At 32.5% G+C, this 21,287-nt stretch overlaps 1 protein-coding gene across 1 annotated transcript; it reads left to right on the forward strand.

The window, feature by feature from the left end:
- Positions 1-1,146: 1,146 nt before the first annotated feature.
- LOC148607672 (thioredoxin reductase 2, mitochondrial-like) lies at positions 1,147-20,987 on the forward strand. The gene is made up of 17 exons (XM_088544791.1): positions 1,147-1,249; positions 6,071-6,136; positions 6,833-6,889; positions 7,507-7,651; positions 8,960-9,034; positions 10,295-10,373; positions 10,989-11,051; positions 11,595-11,665; positions 12,867-12,886; positions 13,385-13,476; positions 14,823-14,991; positions 15,745-15,890; positions 16,973-17,068; positions 17,567-17,659; positions 18,028-18,099; positions 19,450-19,544; positions 20,233-20,987. Exons 1-17 carry the CDS (start codon positions 1,153-1,155, stop codon positions 20,360-20,362), a joined length of 1,566 nt encoding a protein of 521 aa, XP_088400917.1. The 5' UTR covers positions 1,147-1,152; the 3' UTR covers positions 20,363-20,987.
- The last annotated feature ends 300 nt before the right edge of the window (positions 20,988-21,287 follow it).

The following is a 21,287-nucleotide window of genomic DNA, read 5'->3' on the forward strand; positions in this document are numbered from 1 at the left end:
TAATAAGTACCGTGCTAGATTTCTTACTACTAGCTATAGACTTCTGGGACAGGATTACATGTATGTAGCTTCAAGAATGAAGTCATCACTACATGTACAGAAGTTTTATATGGTCGTCATCATGAACTCATGGATCCATCTGTACTATGATAATCTATTTGATAATCGTGTCATAGTTTTTCTTTCCTCTTTGGTCTATCCCGGACGTGATATTTTATGAGAAACTCATGACGATGCAGATGTCGCTTAACCTTCCGGCGCACCTGGTTCGTACGCCCAGTTATAAGTGGAGTCCGGGTAGCTCATTCATATTTGTTTGTTTTTGGTTTTTTGTTTGCTTTGTTTTGTTTTTGTTTTTTTTTTTTGTACTTGTTATATTTTGGTTATTTCATGAATGTTCTTAGTTGTGCTTGTTTGTTTTACCTGTCTGGTCTTATCCTTGGTCTTATCGACTTCTGCTCGATCGACTCTTGGATCCCCAAGCTTGATTACTTGTACAAGACCGCATTTTGTCTTTCGTCGGCTCAAAAAGTAAATTTATGGGGACGGGTTTGTCAGCGTTGGATCCAGCAAGGACGGATCCATACACTTTGAGAAGTAGGGGTGCCAGCTTTGTTACCTCAGAAAAAGGGTGTGCTTTTGTAAATTTTACACATGAAAATAACAATTTTTCCGGTAAAAAGGACGGGTGCCAATCCCCTGTTCATGCAGGGATTCCGACCGCTAGTGCAAATGTTTTTTCTTTTTTTAAATAGCCAAAACTGAACAATAATTTAAGGTTATAACAACAAAATTACCGAACAACAATCCGATCCACAATTAAGTCAAGTTCAAAATATATAAATCTGGCAAAATAGAAATAACACCACCGCAGCAGCTGGTACCGCAACATTTATTTGGTCCTAACTTAGTACAGACATTTTTAAACGAAATGGTGGATTAAATCTAGGTTTTACAGCGCGCGCTAAACCGCCCTCCAGCAATGATAGCCTGGAATCCTCTATTTTTTACCAAGTAAATTTAAGGTTAATCAAGTTTTTTTTTCACCAAAGTGGCATTTTTCTTTTCTAAAATCCTTGGATCCTCCGTAAAAATATTCAACTTATGTCCATTTTCGCGGACTTTTCACAACAGGGTTGTCTCCCATACAAAATGTCTGCGCCCTGTAGACGATGTCAACAATTTTTGCACCGGTATTCAATTTGTGGTTTTCATCGAGTTCGACGTTCCCTTGGGTCATCGGCTTTTGGTAATTTGAAGCATGTGTCATGTTATTTACAGATTTTTCAGTGAAACCAAATAACATAAAAATATGTAGAATATACTGTGAAATATATTAGGATAACCTTGCCGTCTTGTGTCGTGAGGTTAAATTTTATTTTGCCTGGTGACTAGCATTTGTTTTTTTGGTAGTTATGTCTGATTAAAAAATACCAATAGATTTCAAATTGATAGGCCATGCATGTTTTTAATGTTTGTTATTTGCAAAGCCATTAGCATACATGTATATATCAAGTACAGGCATAAAATATAATCCCTTAATGTCTCCAGTGCCGAATTCTTAAAAAGGATTAGCATAAATGACAGATTAAAAAAATGCCTCAGTGGATGTTATGATACTCTGGACTACCTTCACAACAAACAAAAAAAAAAAAAAAAAACACACAACAAGATCCCTGGTTTTCCATTAGTAATTACTTTTAGATATAAGAATACTAGATTATTTGACCACTTAGGGTCCTAAAGGGGCTTATATATAACAATTTTAAGATATTAAGACGAGCATTGAATATTAAGTATTACAGCAGTAAAACTGTTAATCAAGACATCAGTATGCATATACTTGTATGATAATATATATTAGAGCACTTTTATTTAATATGCCTCAGACTCTATGAGGAATTTATGGAGGGTATTTACTATTTTTTGCACAGTTCCAAAACATATTTTGAAAATTTGGCAAGTGATATCATTATTCGATTACTTCATGTAGATCAGATCTAACTTCATTTTTCGTGCTCCATTATATTGAATTCAATTATTAAAAATGTATATTATATCCATCATCTACTTTGGGCTTATCACATCTGTGATATCATAAATATGTTTCTAATAGTGAGCACCTTTTTTCACATGAAGTGATCATAGTTGCAGCAAAGTCTTGTTCAATTCTAACCAGTGATATATTCCAATGTTTGATCATAATCAGAAATCAATCAGTTTTTTTTTTAATTTCTGACAATGATCAGTTAATTTTTTTCAGAATCGATTATCACAAATGTAGATAAAAACTTTATTTTTTCGTCATCTGTTTGTATTTACTCTTTCGGTCACTCAATTGTTTGTCAGTTTGTCATTTTTCAACTTATTTACAGCTCTTCAGTGACAAATTAGACTATGGTCACATGGTGGAGAATCAACAATAAAAATTGTTTGACCACCCAAGTAATAAAAATGTGTTACATGGAAATATGTCGAGTTAATTAAAATTCAAGATGGCCCTGCAAATACTTCAGACATGTATGATAAAAAAAACGCCTGTAAACTATGTTAAAAGTCGTAGGCCAACAAAGGTTTTTGCATTTAGAAGATGTTTATCAAAGATCTAAATCATTAAGTCTGATTTTAATTGATAGTCCTCTGATTATTCTGATTAAACACTAATGAATTTTCATCCGATTCCCGACATTTATTCTAACATGGCAGTTGTCACTTGAATCAAATTTGAAGTACATTTGTACTTCCAGTCTTCTAGGATTTTTCAGAAATTGAGGCTTCCTTGGGAAAAATCCATATAAAATCAACTTTCCCACAGTAAATGACTGCTTTCCTAACAAAACAAATCCTTACAGCATATGAAGTTTTCAACATGCCAGGGGAAAGTGTAACTAAGTACCTAACTTTCCCTGACCCAAATTTCACTTGCCCCGGGTAACGGAAAATAGGAATCCTAGAACACTGACTTCAGTATTTAGTCCAATTTTCTTCTAACCCAGAATGATGTACACTAACCACAATTTTAATTTCTCCATGCGCTCTTTACAGTGGAGTCACTCATGTCTACTTCGACTCCACCAAAGTAAACATCGGGATGAAATTATTCCATTTCAATTGTTTTCAATATTTTTTTTCTGTCATTTACTGAAATGTTATTAAACTGCTAGAACAATTAAATATCACTTGGTATAAAGACAGGAGAAGTAAATTAAAGACAATTTTTGTAATAGTGACTCCACTGTGGACAGTAGAGACACTGTAGCTGTTTTCACTTGTAACTCTCGAGTTAACTCAAATGATGTCATAATCTTAAAATAACTCGAAAATTTCATGCGCAATGAAATGAAAGTAAGGTTCAAAATGAATGGGTAACTCGATTAGGGAGTCAAAAACAAATATGGCAGACCAGGCAACTGTCGTAAGCTATGGAACATTTTTCAATCAACTAGATTCATTTATGGATAATGAAAGCGATTCGATATTTCATCTGACTGAACAGGATTTTGAAATTGATGTTTTGAAGTTGATTCAAAACATGAAGAGGCCTAATTTACCAAAAATTTGTGGATATGCGGAAAATGTTATCCCTTCGTTCATCACAGAAGATTATCAAACTCATTTTCGAATAAGTAAAGAACTATTTCAGATTGTGCTTGACGAAATAGCTGATAGACCTACGTTTGTTCATGCGGATACGACCAAGTACCACCATACAAACAATTATTAGTTTTCTTGTGTTACATGGCCAACCAGGAATCCATGCGCGAAATAGGACTATATTTCGGACTTGGAACTTCCACAGTTCACAAAACACTACAAAGAGTTATTGATGCATTCAACTCCAACTTTATAAATGTATGTTTAATATTTTTATTGAATATTTGGGTATAGCATAGCATACTCATATCTACTAAATTAATAATCGGATACTGTTAGGAAGAAAGGGTAATTAAAAGAATCACATTAGCATGAATATATTTTTCCTAGTCATTACTCTGAGTAAAATTATCTGCCTTATAATTATACATTTTTTTACATGAAATGTTTCATCAAAAGAAAGATAAGATGTACATGTATAACACATATGTAAGGGACTAGGGCTGGGTATGTTTTCTTCAAAGTTCAGCATCAGAATATTATTTAAAATAATTAAAAATACATTCCCTTTCTGTCCATTGTAAATTTTCAGTCCATTTATAATAGTATAAAGTTATGAAAAATTTATTTGATTTCCATGATTACATGTACAAAATGTACATGTATATCATGTGTTCATACTGCTACAGTAATTATGTCAAATTAAAAGACACTGAAATTACTGCTGAAGACACGCTTCTGGAGAACTAATCTGTCATCAGACGTGTTAGTTGTGATCAATTATTTAAGGATTATGTTACTTAAATGCTAGTAAACACTCATCAGGCATGGCATGCATGGACCATTTGATTTTTGAGGGTGGGGGGGGGGGGGGCTGCGATTGTTTAGAAAAAAATTTTCTTACCCTGTTTTTGTCCAAAAACAATTGTGTGACCAACACCTGGGTTGAAAAAAAAACATAATCTGGCCTCAATTTTGGCAATAAAAAAACAAGATTTTGCCAACAAAATTTTCTTGCATTGTAGGTGTGAGAAAAAATAATCCAGCGTGCGAAAAAAAATTCCGGCCCAAGCCCCCCTCCCCCCCTCACAAATTAAAATGATCTGCATGCCTTGCCAATCGTACACATGGCACAGGTAAGTAACAAAAAATCGTCCAACATTTAAATTACGGTATTGTTTTTAGCATTGGTTACTTCCTAGTTAAATAATACTCAATTACACGTGTATATTGTTTGTTAGCACTCCATATTGCCTCTTATAAAAGACAATGGTACAAAAATCAGACTTCAACTGACAACGTTGCTCCACCCGTCTTGACTTTCGACTGACCCACCGGTTTCAAAGGGTTGAACCCGTGTAGGGTCAAAAGGTTAAATCATGTCACTCGAGTTGAAACCTTCGTTGTTTTCTTGGAACTCGCGTTACTCGAGTTAACTCAAGAGTTACAAGTGAAAACGGCCTGTGACTCCACTCAAAATATCTCTACTGTGGAGTATTGAGAAACTAAAATGTGTGTTGATTAACTTGATAGTAGTGTGCTTAACAAAAAGTTGGAAGGACTAAAAGGTATGTTCACAATGAAAAATTGTGCATGTCACACTTTCCAACACAAATTAAATTTGATTATGGATTTAAATTCTTTCTGTATGATGATACCATTATGTCATTATATTTTATTGGCATTTCTTGGGTTGATTTTTAGGCTTTCCATAATATATGTCTTCCAAGTAAGCCTGATTCGTTTTAGTAAATGTTATATTTATGAGTAAACCTAGCCACTGGCTTTGATCAAATATGTTGCTCAGATTTTTAATCAACACACATAGTTGTATTACTATTAAGTAAAGTTCTGACTTAACTGGGTTTAGGTTTTTACCAATTAAAACAAAATCAAAGAGATCAGTAACTGATAATACAGACAGCAGTGTTTTATCAAATGCTCCCAGTGTAATAAATTTGTATAATAAAAATGTGGAATTTATTTGGTAGTTTCACCCTTAGACTTTCTCCTATCAAAATGTCACAACTCTGATATCAATCCACCAATCACAGAATTTAAAATTTATGTTAATAACGTTAATAAATTAAAAAGGAAATCTATATAATAAAAAGGAAATCAATTGATTATTGTGAATAACCAGAATACGATCACACATGCCAAGAACACTTGAGAATTTCAGCATACTCATTAAATTAAAGCGTTCTTTGGCACTCATGATAATATTTTGGTTATGCATTCTTTCCAATTAACTGTCCTATTATTATCAGCAAGGGTTTGTATAAATTAACAACCAAAATGGACTTGTTTAATACAAATGTATGTATAGTTTTAATACATTATGTTGCGTTTCTTGTTAGGAAAAAAACATTTTTCCTTACCATATTATCATATCTCCTTCTTCCTATCATTTTAAAGTTCAGTGAGCACTATGATGTGTATTTCAAAACTTTTTATTCACACATGTTCATTACAGAGAAGGACCAGTATGATTTAGTTGTGATAGGAGGTGGTTCTGGTGGACTGGCATGTTCTAAAGAAGGTAAATAACTCTGTATGTTAAGGGGAGATAAATCTTGTGGCTATTATGTTTTAAATAAAGCACTGATATTATTGTTACAATTTTCACTGATATGTTTAATGAAAAGGCTATAGATGAAACAATATGTATTAATTTTTTTATTTATTTCTTATTTCACAAAAAACTGAGCATAAAATTTATAAGTAGATTTTCATATTTTCTCACCTTTAAAAACTTAACAAAAAATAAAAAAAGAGAATAGGTGGGATTTCCAAATCATGATTTTTTTTTTTGTTCATGTCAGTTTCTAGTCTTTAATTTCCTGGTGACTAAAATGATGTTTCTTCTCTGAAAATGATATGGCTATTAATTTGGAACATTACTATATCTCAAACAGCTATAACTAGGCTAGCAAATGTCTGGTAAGAAATAAAAAATAAAATCTTCCCAACAGCACCATATTTTTTGTGAAGGTTAGATGACAATCTAATATGTAAATTTACTTGGTCTAAGAAGTGAAAAAAAGAAGAAGAAATAAAAGATATATTTATCTAGCATAATAATTTAATGGTTGGTCTCATAGGAATATGTGTATGTATAAGTAAGTTGCTTTGTTTTTTATAGTTATAGTATCACATTGTCATGACACTGTACAAATTAATGTAGCTTTCTATATTTCTGTAAAGTGTTCAATATTTATTAATTTAAATCAAATAGCTGCACAACTGAAGAAAAAGGTGGCAGTATTAGACTTTGTAAAACCATCAACACAAGGTATGTAAAAGAGGAAAATAAATTAAATGTAATTATTTTAATGTTTAATAGGATAAATAGGATAAACTTTTACTTCTTATGAGAAAATAATATCAAGTTATTCTTACATGTACATTCTGTTATCATAATTTTATACCGCAAAATGTTCAAAAATATTTGAGGTTAAAACATTTTGAATATAAAAGACTATATTATAGTTGAGTAGACAAGAGGGGTAACAGTTTCCCCTTTCTTTCCTTTTATTATATATGTCTCATTTTCCCCTTTCATTTAAGGAGGTAGACCTACGGTAAGGGGCATAACTCTTGAAATCAGTGATTTGTTTGTATCATACTCAATTTCACCAAAGCTTTTCAAGCTTTCCTCTGAAACAAAATGAAATCAGTCCAAGTTACTTTGATGCTTACATGAGATTGTTGTCAAATGGTGAATACAAACGTTCCAACGATTTCTATGAGTTGTGTCCCTTACCCTGGGTCTACCTCCTTAAATTTCTCTCAAGATCTTTTAATCTGGTAAAGAAAAAGTTTTTCCTATTAGATTACCTATAAAGTTTAGAAGTTCAACCTACTAGATCAATGGCTTGGTAAATAGATTTCTTTTTTTTTTTTTATCAGGTACTAAATGGGGCTTAGGTGGAACATGTGTAAATGTAGGTTGTATACCCAAGAAGTTGATGCACAGGGCAGCTTTGTTAGGGGAGTCCATGTATGATGCCAGAGCATATGGCTGGGATGTCCCTGATGGTATTAAATTAGATTGGTAGGTTGATAGTTTTATAATAGAGTAGGTTGTATCAGAGTTTAATGACAAGTGATCTACAGAATTACCTATAAGTGTGCTCAACTGTTAGTTGATGCCACTGTGGTCTTGGGATAAGGGTGCTCTTTTTGAGTTTGGTAGGTTGTGAGTTCAATCCCTGGCCAAGTCACATCAAAGACTTTAAACTTCTTCCTCAAGCATGCATATAGAGTAATGACTGGTTGGCTTAGAATCAGAATAATGTGCCTTAGTGGGTAGACCTGCTTACCTGCTGACTGTTGCTTGTGTAGACCTGCTTACCTACTGGCTGTTGCTTCAATGAGGCAGCAAAATAAAATATGGCTCAGTGTGTCAGACTAGTACAAAGCAGGGCCTGTTCAATTGGTCAAACATTCTTGTCCTGAAATGCTTGAAATGTCTGCTGTAAGACATTAAACCACAATTAATGAATCAAAATGTCAGTTGATAACTTTCAGAATATAGGCCGTAAGGTATATGTGCTGCTAGTAAAGCCTTGATATATGATGTGTGTCCCTTGCTTTCAAACTACCTATATTGTTATACATGTATACCTGTGTATGTCCTTTACAATTATAACCATTGTCTAACCTTTTCCTTCCTTCTAAAGGAATATTTTCTGAAGTAATTTAAATATATATATTTTTCTGCCACCTTATAACCTTTGTTTGTGTTGATCAATTTTGATGGAACTTGCACAGAATAAAGATTAAGTGATGAGAAGGTCATCTGTTTAATTGCAGGTCAGTACAATTTGGGTCGAATTGCAAGGTCACAATCACTTAAAATTTATTTTTTTATATAGAAAACAAATAAGAAAAAGTTTAATTTTATGGATTTTAGTAAACATTGCACATATTGATGCTTACGATATAAAAATATGTTCTTATTTACACTATATACTACATTATGCTTGCAATGATGTATTTAAAAATGGATCTTACATGAATGGATGAAAAGTATCTAGAATGACAAGGGAGACTCTTAATGATATCAACTTTTTAGGGCAGAGCTCATGGTCATTGTAATGAAAACAGAGGTGTGGAATAAAAATTGGTATTAGCGATATACTTCTGTTTATGTCAGTCTTTAACAGATTGAAGGTTTAGTGCCATTGAAAATACATAATAGTTTAGAGGTCAGTTGGACATAAGTCATGAACATGATGCCAAAAAAAGATGTTTGTCAGATAGGGGACGTAGAGCACTAGTACTGCTCTTTTTTACCCACAACAGTTTTATGCAGTACTTCATGATTTGGATGCCATACATGTGTTTATTGCCTTTTCAGGACCAAGATGTGTGATTTAGTTCAAGGTTATGTAAAGTCACTGAACTGGGGTCACAGAGTTCAACTTAAGGACAAGTAAGTAGATGTGGACAATTAATAGGTACCATTACTATACAACCAAATGTGCTACACATAAGAATCATGTGAAGTGCAACATATGATTATCATGAATTGAACATGATATGATAAACATACCAGAGTTAGAAATATTAGCCTGCACACCAACCTGAGACTGGCTATTTTTAGGCAGGGCTGGCTAATTATAGCAAAAAATCTATAAAGTAAATATAATGACAAATTGTATTCAGGACTAGCTAGAATTAGAGAGAGTTCCTACCCAGAAACATACTGTTAAGTATTAATTTGATCTTATTACCATATGATAATCATAGGTTTTTCTCAAACATATGATAATCTTATGTTACCTAGACAGTATTTTTATACATGAATATGAGAATCGTATGATAATCATACAATGTATCTTAGCAATCCAATATTTACATATGAAAATTATATGATTATCATATGACAATCATATGTTAAGTATCATATTATATGAATCAAGCAACATATGCTTATCATGATTTTTCTTGAAATGAATCATCTATTAATCTTGTTTTTAAGTAGTACTCTGGCTAAGAATCATGCAAAAGGTGATTCATGGATGAAAAGCCTGCATTTTTTTATTTTTGATATTTTGTTTGAAATGTCATAGTAAACAGAAATTAACAGTTGGTTTTTCATATACCCTGTGCTCTTAGGAGATAAAAATTATATAGAATGCACTGCAGATTTCAAAATTAAGGGAGATAAATCTGTAAATGAAGCTCAAATACAGTAGAATCTATTAGATTTTCAATGTTGATTATCTCCTAAGAACAGGCAGATTTGAATGAATAATTACACATTTCATAATATAGACCTGTAAACTTAATATCAAAAATAAAGATATGTAGCCTTTTTTGGGGGTATATCACATTTTACAGATTTTGCATGATTCTTACAAAGACTACTACTTAAAACTACAAAAAAACTAATGGTCTCAGAACTATTTGACACAATCCATGAAATTTGTCAACCAGGAAATTGACTACTTCTACGGAAATGGGAACATGACTTATTGTACTGAAGTCATTAATTTTCAATTTTGATATGATTTTTGTCTTTTTTGTATGTTTAAAGATATACTAGACATATCAGGTTTGAAGTTAATCATAGCAAAATTAGAAAGAACCAAATTTATAATTCTCTTTACTTACATATGACTATAATTTAATCTTTAACAATAACTGAATTTATAATACCTTTTATTTTTGTATGATTTGAATCTTTCAGAAATGTAGAGTATATAAATGCCTATGGTTCACTGTTAGATCCAAATACAATCAAAGCTACAGATGTTAAAGGAAAGGAGGTAAGTCATACATACCCTGCATTGATCCTCTAGCTGAGAGATATATTGTGAGATTTGATACATTCTTTTGATTCCTGCTAAAATCTGGGTTCCCTTGATTACTCATGTTTATAAACCTTTTAAAGTGGCAACAAAGTAGAGTTCTCAAGTTAAAATGCTTGCAATATCGATTTCAATGAAATTTAAGGATATAAATTGATATCTGCATGCAGGAAAGTGATTCAACTGCTGAACTAGGTTGGTCACTAATAACTGCAAAAGGCAGAAAAAGACCATATTTGATATTTTGATAATATAAAAAATGAACACGAATTCAACTTGATACTTTATGTAGAATCCCTAAGTTATAAAAACTACATGAGAATTAAGTGTGAGTGTTTATAAGAATCAGGCAAAATGGGAAAAATCAAAAACATGCATGTCAAAATGCCACCGATCTGAAAATATAATATCACTAAAGGATACTCTATTTGAAAAGACCATTATTTGATCTCTGCATCATTTGATTTGCACAGAAATTTCATTACATGACCAAAAATATTATTCTCAAGATATGTTTACATATGTATTTTAACAATGTATTGTTATATTCAACGCCTTAATATCTATTTGTAGAGAATATTAAAAGCAGACAAAATTGTGATAGCAGTTGGAGGCAGACCGTACATACCAGAAGAGGTAACTTATTGATAGGGTCTGTTCTCAGTTTCACAAAAAGTTGTAAGAGTAAAATTAGTAATAAGTTATGATGTCAAAATAGAAAATACAGAAGATAACAATGTGACATCGAATTTCGATCAAATTTACACTAAAATTTTTTTGTGTGAAATTGACCACAACTCAGTTATATTGTAAAGGTATATGATGCACTTCATATGATTCTCATGTGTCACACTATTGGCAATGTAGGTGTCAATATTTTTTGGATTTTTTAAAATTTGGATAATTAATTTATGGATTCTTGAATTGACTGATTTCCTTAAACCTTTTAAGTTTCCAATTGAAATCAAACATTTTATTCAGAATATTCGTGGTTTGACCAAATGATGAAATACATGAAAATTCATACTCAATGATCAAGAAGTCCTGCATCAGTGAGCTTTATATCTGTTATTTCTCAATGGACATCTGGCTCTATCATATGTTTTAATGATGTGTGGTTTATCATTTCTCTCCTTCATTGTTTAGAAGTGCTTAACATAAATTATTTTTATTGGATAGATTCATGGAGCCTTAGAACATAGTATTACTAGTGATGATATATTCTGGATGAAGAAACCTCCAGGAAAAACGTATGTGCATTTGTAAAGAGGACTTTTTTTTATCTGTGGGTGCATTTGTCCATTAATGCTTGAGAGTTTTTGTTTGGTAAAGATATTTCATGAACACATCTTCTTACACGACTGATTTGATTTTGGTGATATTTTGTTGGACGGTTTGTCATCAAATATATACTTGATAAGCACATTGTCATTTTTATTTTACCAATGTTTCGCATGAGGGAAACTATGAAAATTTCAAATTGTAAAATTTACCAGTGGGGGCTACATGCATGACTAAGTGTAACATCCTTGTTTATATTTATAAACCATTGCCAATATCTAGAAATGATCTGGGTTTAGAATCTTATACAAACAGCAGTGATAGCTAATGATTGACCCAATAAACTTGTTTTTAAATATAGAGTAAACTATTAGAACTTCCAAATGCTTTAAAGTAGATCCTGTCTAAACATTGGCACAAGTATTAAAAAAAACTGCATGAGGTAATCTAGTCTAGCATTTAGATTAAAAGATTAATCAATATTGGAGCAGAAATCAAAAACATTTAATCCAAGGATAAAGATCAGATGGGGAAGACATACACACACAGCAAAGAACATGAAATGGCTGAAATATGTGTAAAATGTTCAGAAAAAACATAAGCAATTGAGCGGCTTGGACTCCACCAAACACTGGGAGCATGCACCCACTGCACTGGTAGGATATGTGTCCGCTGCTTTTTTAGGTTTTCCATGCATTCAAGTAAAGACTGGGAGATAGATGTTCAACATTTTTCAATTCAAATCTTATGAGGTAGGGAGTGGGATAAGCTCAAAGACTGAATTTTAAAAAGGAGGTTAAGATGTTCCATTTTTACATTTGAAGTTCAGTAACATCACATAGATTTCATCTGCAAAGAGTCACAATTATCAAAAATTAATCAAGGGAACGAAGATTTTAGAAGAAATCAAAAGAATATAATACATGGTTAAAAACTAGACATGGAAAACAGACAATCACAACTAAGAACAAGAAATAACCAAAAAATCACATAGAAAGGAACAAAAGTAAATGAGCGACTGGGACTCCACTAAAAATTGGGAGCACGGACCAGGTGCACTGGTAGGGTTAAGATGTATTATGGATTCACATTAAACATGTGTTACTGTGGTAGCTTTTCATATTCATTTAGTAAATAATTTTTTGTTTATCTGTATTTTCCTCTTTGTAGATTGATAGTTGGTGCAAGTTGTATCCTTTAAAAAAGACATATTTAACATATTATGGAAGATGTAAATATTCCAAAATCAACAGTCTCAAAACATTTCTTGATCTTAAGCCATCATTCTTTTTAAAAGGTGCCTAGCTACCCATTTTAATTGTCACATCAATATAACTAAGGCAATAAGTACATCCCTAAACCCTTTGATCAGGTTTTGAATAATGTAAAGAGTACCCACATCACATTTTTAGGGCAATGAATAGAATTTTTAAAAAATCCTTTCCTCTCTCATTGATTTTCCTGAAAAGCTCCCTGAGAACCTAGAAAAAAACTTTTTATGAAGAAATTAACGGTATGCAATTTTGTTTTATAAAACTGGGATCAAAGCTGTGATTTGAATTTTGGAATTTAATTCCAATTCTTTTGAATTTTCTCATCACAATAATGGCTAAAGCTTAAAGACATTTACAGAGAAAAATACCAATATGATGGAACAGTTTTTTTCTTTTTCCTTGATATGCCATTAGATATAGCCCTGGAGTGTGGAGGTTTTCTGACAGGGATGGGATTTGATACCACCATCATGGTCAGATCTGTCCCCCTCAGACACTTTGATCAGGTACTCTATAGTCTGGTTTGTTTCTCTCTTTTTAGCTCACCTGGGCAAAAGCCAGGTGAGCTATTGCCATCACTCGGCATCCCTCGTCGTCGTCCGTCGTCGTCGTTAACAATTATACAAAACTCTTCTCCTCTGAAACTACTTGACTAATTAGAACCAAACTTGGTATGAATGTGTTTTGGGGTATCCTGCATAGAACTGGTGTGGGGATTTTTGATTCGTCAAAAAACATGGCTGCTGTTACTAAAAATAGAACATAGGGGCCAGGCCGTTTTTTTTTTGTATATATCTCCTAAACCTTAGGTTTAACTGAAATCTGACTGGGTTAAAGTGTTTAGCATGATGAGATCTATCTCTGGTCAAATTTTGGTTTTAATGTGTTAAGCCATGTTGGAGTTATTGCCCTTTTTCAACAATTTTTGCTATTTTTAATGTTATTTCTTTCCAAAATCTCCTTCTCTGACACTACTTGACCAATTGAAACCAAACTTGGTATGAATGTTCCTTGGGGTATATTGCATAGAACTGATGTGGGGATTTTTGATTCATCGAAAAACATGGCCGCCGTTACTAAAAATAGAACATAGGGGTCAGACAGTAGTTTTTCACATATATCTCCTAAATCGTTACGTTTATCCAAATTCTTTTAATAGCTGAAATGAACCATATTATTTGGACTACAAAAGTCCTCAGACTCCTTGTAAGAGTTATTGTCCATGAAAGGGGAAAAATGACTTTAATTTTAATAGTTTTCAGTCAATATCTTGAAAACTATAATAGATTAATAGAAACTTTCAATTGTTGAAAAGATCTTGTGATAGTCCTACCAAAGACTTCTTTAGTCAAAATTGTTGGACAACTTCTTGTTTAATTTATTGCCTTTGAAAGGCAAAATTCAAGAAGGTGAGCGATTCAGACTCCTGGGAGCCTCTTGTTGGTCAATAAGTGTCTGTTTTCTTTATACACTGCTCATGTGATTTTTGGGGCTCGAAGAGAATGTGTGCCTTTTAACTATAATCACTTAAGAGAACACTTTGAAGTGGATTAGATTTATCTGCTTTGGAATTTTTTCCTGTCACAATACCATTACATTTATTTTTACAAACAAAAGACAAACAAAAAATAATATGACAAACACTAGTCATTGAATGATCATTTTAAATGCTGTTAATTCAGTATTTACTTTTACATTAATTATTGCAATTTTGTCACTTGCTAACAACACTTGATTTTAAATTTTAGAAAATCCTCCTTCATAAACCAATTATACCAACTATAGTAAATTTACTATTAGATGCAAAGATCAGGCAGGCTCCTAATAAAATAAAGTATACATGCCATTTCAGCAAATGGGAAAGTTAGTAGCAGATTACATGGAAAATAATGGAACCAAATTTCTGAAGAAATCTGTGCCTAAAACTGTAGAGAAAATGGATGATGGTCGATATCGAGTGACCTATATGTTTAAAGGAAAACAAGTTCATGATGTATTTGACACTGTACTAATGGCGGTTGGTATGTATGATGCCTCTACCATAATTTATGAGGTTGTGAGAGTCAACTTTGTTTTAATTAACATGTCAGGAGATAAATGATTAACAAGAAAAACCCAAATATAGAGGGGAACAAATATGTATCAATCAGGATGCAAGCATTGAAATGTGTGAGTTTTGAAACTTAAGAAAAAAAATTTATCAAACGGGATGGTAAAAAAAAATCCTAATACGTCATATTGGTCTTGTTAAAATCCATATTGGCCTTGCTTATTAGACTAGTTAGTCAATAAAGGTATATTTGTGTAAGGTTTTCCATATTGGCTTAGTTATTGGTCCTCGGCTAAAAATATTGAACTTCGACTACACTTCGGACCAATAACTAAGCCAATATGGAAAACCTCACGCAATTATAAGTTTATTGACTAACTAGTCCAATACATGATATTGGCCTAGGCAAAATATGGACTTCAACCAGGCCAATATGACATATTTGACAGATAAAAGCTTTATTGGATGGCTAAATCCAGTTTTTTGACATCTAAATCCCATATTGATGCACTTTCGTATTTTGTATTGTATTGGCAGTTTGATCATATTTAGGCTAATATTCAAACATTAGTCAATAAAAAGAAAACAATAAGGATAGCAACAAACTTTCTAATACAGCAAAGGAATGCTAGTAGGATATGTTTATTGTGACATATAACACGTACAAGTTTACACATGTAAAATATGAATGTAAAGTTTCTAAAACATGTGTATTAAAATGCAGGTAGGAAACCAGTGACGTCAGGATTAAATCTTGAATCTGTTGGTGTTGCTGTGGATACTGAATCTCAAAAGATTATTGGTAACCATGACAATGATCATGAAAAAAGTTCTGTACCTAACATCTATGCCATAGGGGATGTTCTGCATGTGAGTAGTATACTATGATGTTTTTTAAAGAAGGGTACGTGTCGATTTGCTCTCAGTGGGGTTTGGAGTTATTGCATATTAAGAACTCTGATTTTTTTCTTTTTACATATTTTGTAAACTAGATACAGTTCTCTACAGTCTTTATATTGCCTTTTCCAATGCTGCTGTGCTATTGTGAACCTTCTGTTTTACCAACTGAATGACTTGTAGGGTTTCCTGTATTGTTTCTTGGAAGGAGGAAGGTATCACCAAGTGAGCTTTCCTTACAGTTTTTTCTAGTTCTTAAATGGAATCATGAAAAATGAGCATGTTTACTGTAAATAGGTAGAGGAGCACCTATCTTTTTCAAGGAATGCTGATTGGTGAAATAATAAAGCCCTGGTGCAAGTCTGCCTATGTAATAAAAGTGGAGTGGGAAATGAACAGAAACATGGACTGATAGCCTGTATCATGCCCTTTTATGGTGTGTTCTGAATCATGTTTAATGTCAAATAATGTCATTCCTCTAAATTTAAGGCCACATAAATTATGATGTTAAAGAAGATGAAATACTAGTAGGTGTGTCTGATCCTGTTCTATTTAATGATGAACAGATGTTTACACAGCATTGTTTATAATGACCTCAAAATCAAACCTCATTCCCTAACCACATGTAAGCATAGTTCTCTGGTGGAATATGAAATTCCATCATATCATACTTCATAAAGATCACCCTACTTCTTTCAAGAATACCACTCACTCCAATAGGAAATTTTCATCATTTCAACTCCATTCTCCACTTTTTTTCATACCTCTGCCAATTGCTGTGGCATTTGCACAAAAACATCAGACAAAATTTGTTAAAAATGGATTTAGCAAAAGTATACAAAGAAATATCATTAATTTATTGGCCAGTAAGGATGTATAAGGGACACAAGAATTTGTGCAAGGAGAAATGGGTTTGTTCAGTTTTCTTAAAGAATGGTGTATCAAATTGTTTTGAGAATTTATCCAAACACAAACTCAATGATATTCAGCATAATATAAGACATACTGCTGGCATTTAAGGATAAAATTTGTAAATATAAAAGTGACTGTTGTAGGAAAGACCAGAACTAACTCCTGTGGCTATTAAATCTGGCAGACTGTTAGCTGAGAGATTGTTTGGTGGCTCCAGAGTACAGATGGATTATAGTATGGTAAGAAACATTGAGATAGTAAAACATGTAGGATCTAATCATTTCATTCCTTCTTACTCTAAACCTACAGAAGTTAAAATATTCATTTTGATTTTATTTAAGAACAGTTTTAATTTTTGACTTTATTATACAAAATATAACAAGAATGAATATGACAAATAATTACCAACATTGATGCTGTTTACACTTCATGAACCGGAAAGGGGTTTATATGTGATTTAAAGCCTCTTTCTTTATCAACTTCTATCTAAAAATGAAAAAAAAAATGAATTTAAGAGCAAGAAATGTTGCATGACATATTTTGCATGACTGCAACATGTAGATCATACTTTCATTAGGTATTGACAGAAGTTGTACAATAGTAAAGGCTAGCCAAGTTCAAACTGTATGGTGTTATAAAAGGCTAGCCAAGTTCAAACTGTATGGTGTTATAAAAGGCTAGCCAAGTTCAAACTGTATGGTGTTATAAAAGGTTTATTTTAAAGCATATATTGTTAGATTCCTACTACTGTTTTTACTCCCCTTGAATATGGTGTTGTTGGTATGTCAGAAGATGAAGCAATACAGAGATTTGATGAAGACAGTATTGAGGTAAATTACTGTAATGTTGTCATGTTTAAAAAGTATTTTATATGTTGGAAACTACTGATGTTTTGAATGTAAAATGTCAAATCAGTTGAATTTTTTTATTGAGGTTCAGCTTTTAATTTGATTTCTACCTCATACTTGACATTTCAGTGTTATATGATAATCTGATGTCCATTTGACTGTTTGCAAGTGTGACATTGATGTTTTCTTGATATAATACGTTATTCAAGAACTGCTAAAAGACAAAGTCATGTACAAATAATGAACAAAGCATATCCCAAGATTGTGTGCTTGTATATTGCATGTACATGTGTTGTGACCCTTTATATCTCTATTTCTTAGTTTACAGTATTTGATTTTATTTTCATCAGGTTTATCATTCCTTCTATAAACCATTAGAACTAGCACCTGTTGGGAGAGATGTGTCACAGTGCTATATTAAGGTATGGAATATTTCTTATTCATCAAATAATGTTATGGAATCAATACACAGGCAAATGTGCCACATATGATTATCATATATATCATATATTTACATAAAAATATGACTTTTTTGTATATGCATTATAAGTATTTATTTGAACCCTATTTCCTCTACCCTATATTGCATATCCTATATCTCATCACTAGACCTATATCGCATTACCTATATCTCACCTCTAGACCTATATCGCATACCCTATATCTCATCACTAGACCTATATCGCATTACCTATATCTCACCTCTAGACCTATATCGCATACCCTATATCTCATCACTAGACCTATATCGCATTACCTATATCTCACCTCTAGACCTATATCGCATACCCTATATCTCATCACTAGACCTATATCGCATTACCTATATCTCACCTCTAGACCTATATCGCATACCCTATATCTCACCTCTAGACCTATATCACATACCCTATATCATACCCCTAGACTTATGTATACCATAAATCACACTCCTTCATGGACCTGAAGTACTTTTAAAATATATGATATAATGAACATGACATGTTAAAATCGGTATCACATGCAATATCAACCCTTGATCTATATCATCCCATGGGTCGGTGGCCGATGATACTGCATGTGATACAGATTTTGACATGTAATATTCAGTATGGTGTTTGATTCATATGATAATTAACATATGGTAATCATGTGATAATCATTTAACTAACATATGGTAATCATGTGATAATGATATGATAACTAACATATGATAGGCATGATTTTCCCATGATTCTCATGTTAATTTTGGCTTGGAAACATATAAGAATCATATGAAAAACATGATTATTATATGTTAATCATACAATCATATGTAAACTAAAGCATATGATTATCATATCATGCTCAGTTTATATGATAATCATAGATTTGCAAACCATAAGATTCTAATGTGTGGCATATTCATATAACCTATGTTTTGCATCAAGTGTTAGTAGTAATTTCAGTGGAGTGATCAATTCTCTTTTGTCAGTGTTGCCATCACAGCTGTATGTGTCAGTATATTTGTAAATTAAAAAATGCATACTGACTTTTCATAAAATGAAACTGTGTTTTGTTAATTTTATACCCCCACTGAATAATATGGTGGTATATTTTAATCACCTTGTCTACCCATCCATTCATCCAAATTTTGTTACACCGTATCCTGACTCCCAATGATTGAATTCAAATTTGGTATGTGACTTTTTTTTAGATGGGTATTGAGCAATTTTGGTTGGTGTTCCTGTTTTTTTTCTGCACTCACAATAAAATAAAGTATATTGTATTAAATATTCCCCTTGTTAACACAGGTAATATGTATGAGAGATGGAGGGAAAGTCCTTGGGATTCATTTCTTAGGACCAAATGCTGGAGAGGTTGTCCAAGGATTTGCTGCAGCTATGAGGTCTGAGAAATATTTATCTAAGTGTTATTTAATAATTTATTATATTCTAACTTGAATTAAATTGAAATTCAAATAAAATCTAAGTTACTTCCCTTGGTATCATGAATTTGGGAATTATTGATTTTGATCTTTTCTTTTAGGTAAAAACTTTTGTTAAAATTTGTTTTGTGTAATTTTAAGGTTTAAATACTTCTCTTATAAAACAGACCTCAATTTATTTAAATTTTCATAATATTTTGACTGCTATGTAGACAGTTAGTAAGAAAAAACTGCCATTAATTTTAAGTTATTTCTTTTGCAAGTTAATCTTCAATGATCAAGATATTTTTATGTATTACTCTTTAGGTTTATAAGCCAAGTTATTTTTTTTAACTTCCGAACATTGGGTATTGCTGCATTTGTTTGGCCAAAACTTTGCTAGATTTTGACCCTACATTCCACCGCTATTTAAAGTGGTGTGAAAAGAATCTAAAATGCAAAACAAAATGTTGAAATAAAATATCTTTCAACTACAATGTATATTAAATTGAAAAAAAAATATGATTCAATCCCATGGCCACCTGTCTTCATTTCTTCACAAATTGTTGTCCTTGGTCCTTTGTGACATAATGCATGTTTACTGTATTTATCTATATTTTCTAGCAAGACATATGTGTACTTTTCAAAAAATATGTTTTTGATTTTCCAGAGCTGGCATCACTTGGTATAGTCTGTCAAGAACAGTGGGAATCCATCCAACTTCTGCTGAGGAGGTTGTTAAAATGCACATAACTAAACGGTCAGGCCTTGACCCTATGGTCACAGGTTGCTGAGGTTAAAGTTCACTCTTAAAACATAATGTGCCCTTTGTGATGTTAACTGTGCATGTAGAATCTCTTAAAAATATATATTTAGTAATTGTATGAATGATCATTTGGTTGTGAGTTAGATCTTTGACTGTTTTCTAGTGTTTTTTGTCTATTTTTGTGTCTATAAGACTTTATTTGTGATAATGATATATATATATTGCATTAATATTTGTGTTTTTGTAATACCCATACAATTGGTCATTAGTTAGGCATCACAATGGAATATGTTTTATGATTTCATTACTAGTGACTTTTGAGGAACAATTTGTTGCCATACAATTCATTTCTGATGTAGATATTTTTAGATAGTATATTTATATGCGAGCCTGTTTGTTAGGAGAAGATGTAACAGAGATCTACTGTTTACAATGAAATCCATGTTGCATTGGGCAAGTTTTAGGAGTGAACTTCTTATTATTCATGTGACCTGGAATGATGACCTTACCTTAATGTGTCTCCATGACAACAGGTATGGTTTGATGACAAGGTCAAAGTTTATACCTCTGAACTTATCTACTCTCTAACCACCAACTTTAACCTAACATGAAGACTTTGTTGTACTGTTTTATTGCTGATAAAAAAATTATACATTTCATTATTTTTCATGTTTTTGTATGCCTTGCCACCAAAATCAGGGGCATGGGTACAGTCCTGGAACCAATCCATGCCTTGCCACTAAAATCAGGGGCATGGGTACAGTCCTGGAACCAATCCATGCCTTGCCACCAAAATCGGGGCATGTGTACAGTCCTGTAACCAATCCGTGCCTTGCCACCAAAATCAGGGGCATGGGTACAGTCCTGGAACCAATCCATGCCTTGCCACCAAAATCAGGGGCATGGGTACAGTCCTGGAACCAATCCGTGCAACTATTTGACTGTTTGATGACGGATGA

Source organism: Perna viridis, chromosome 9 (genome assembly GCF_037379345.1).
Source record: "Perna viridis isolate PV_CMFRI_1.1 ecotype Kerala chromosome 9, ASM3737934v1, whole genome shotgun sequence".
NCBI classification, from domain to species: Eukaryota; Metazoa; Mollusca; class Bivalvia; order Mytilida; family Mytilidae; genus Perna; species Perna viridis.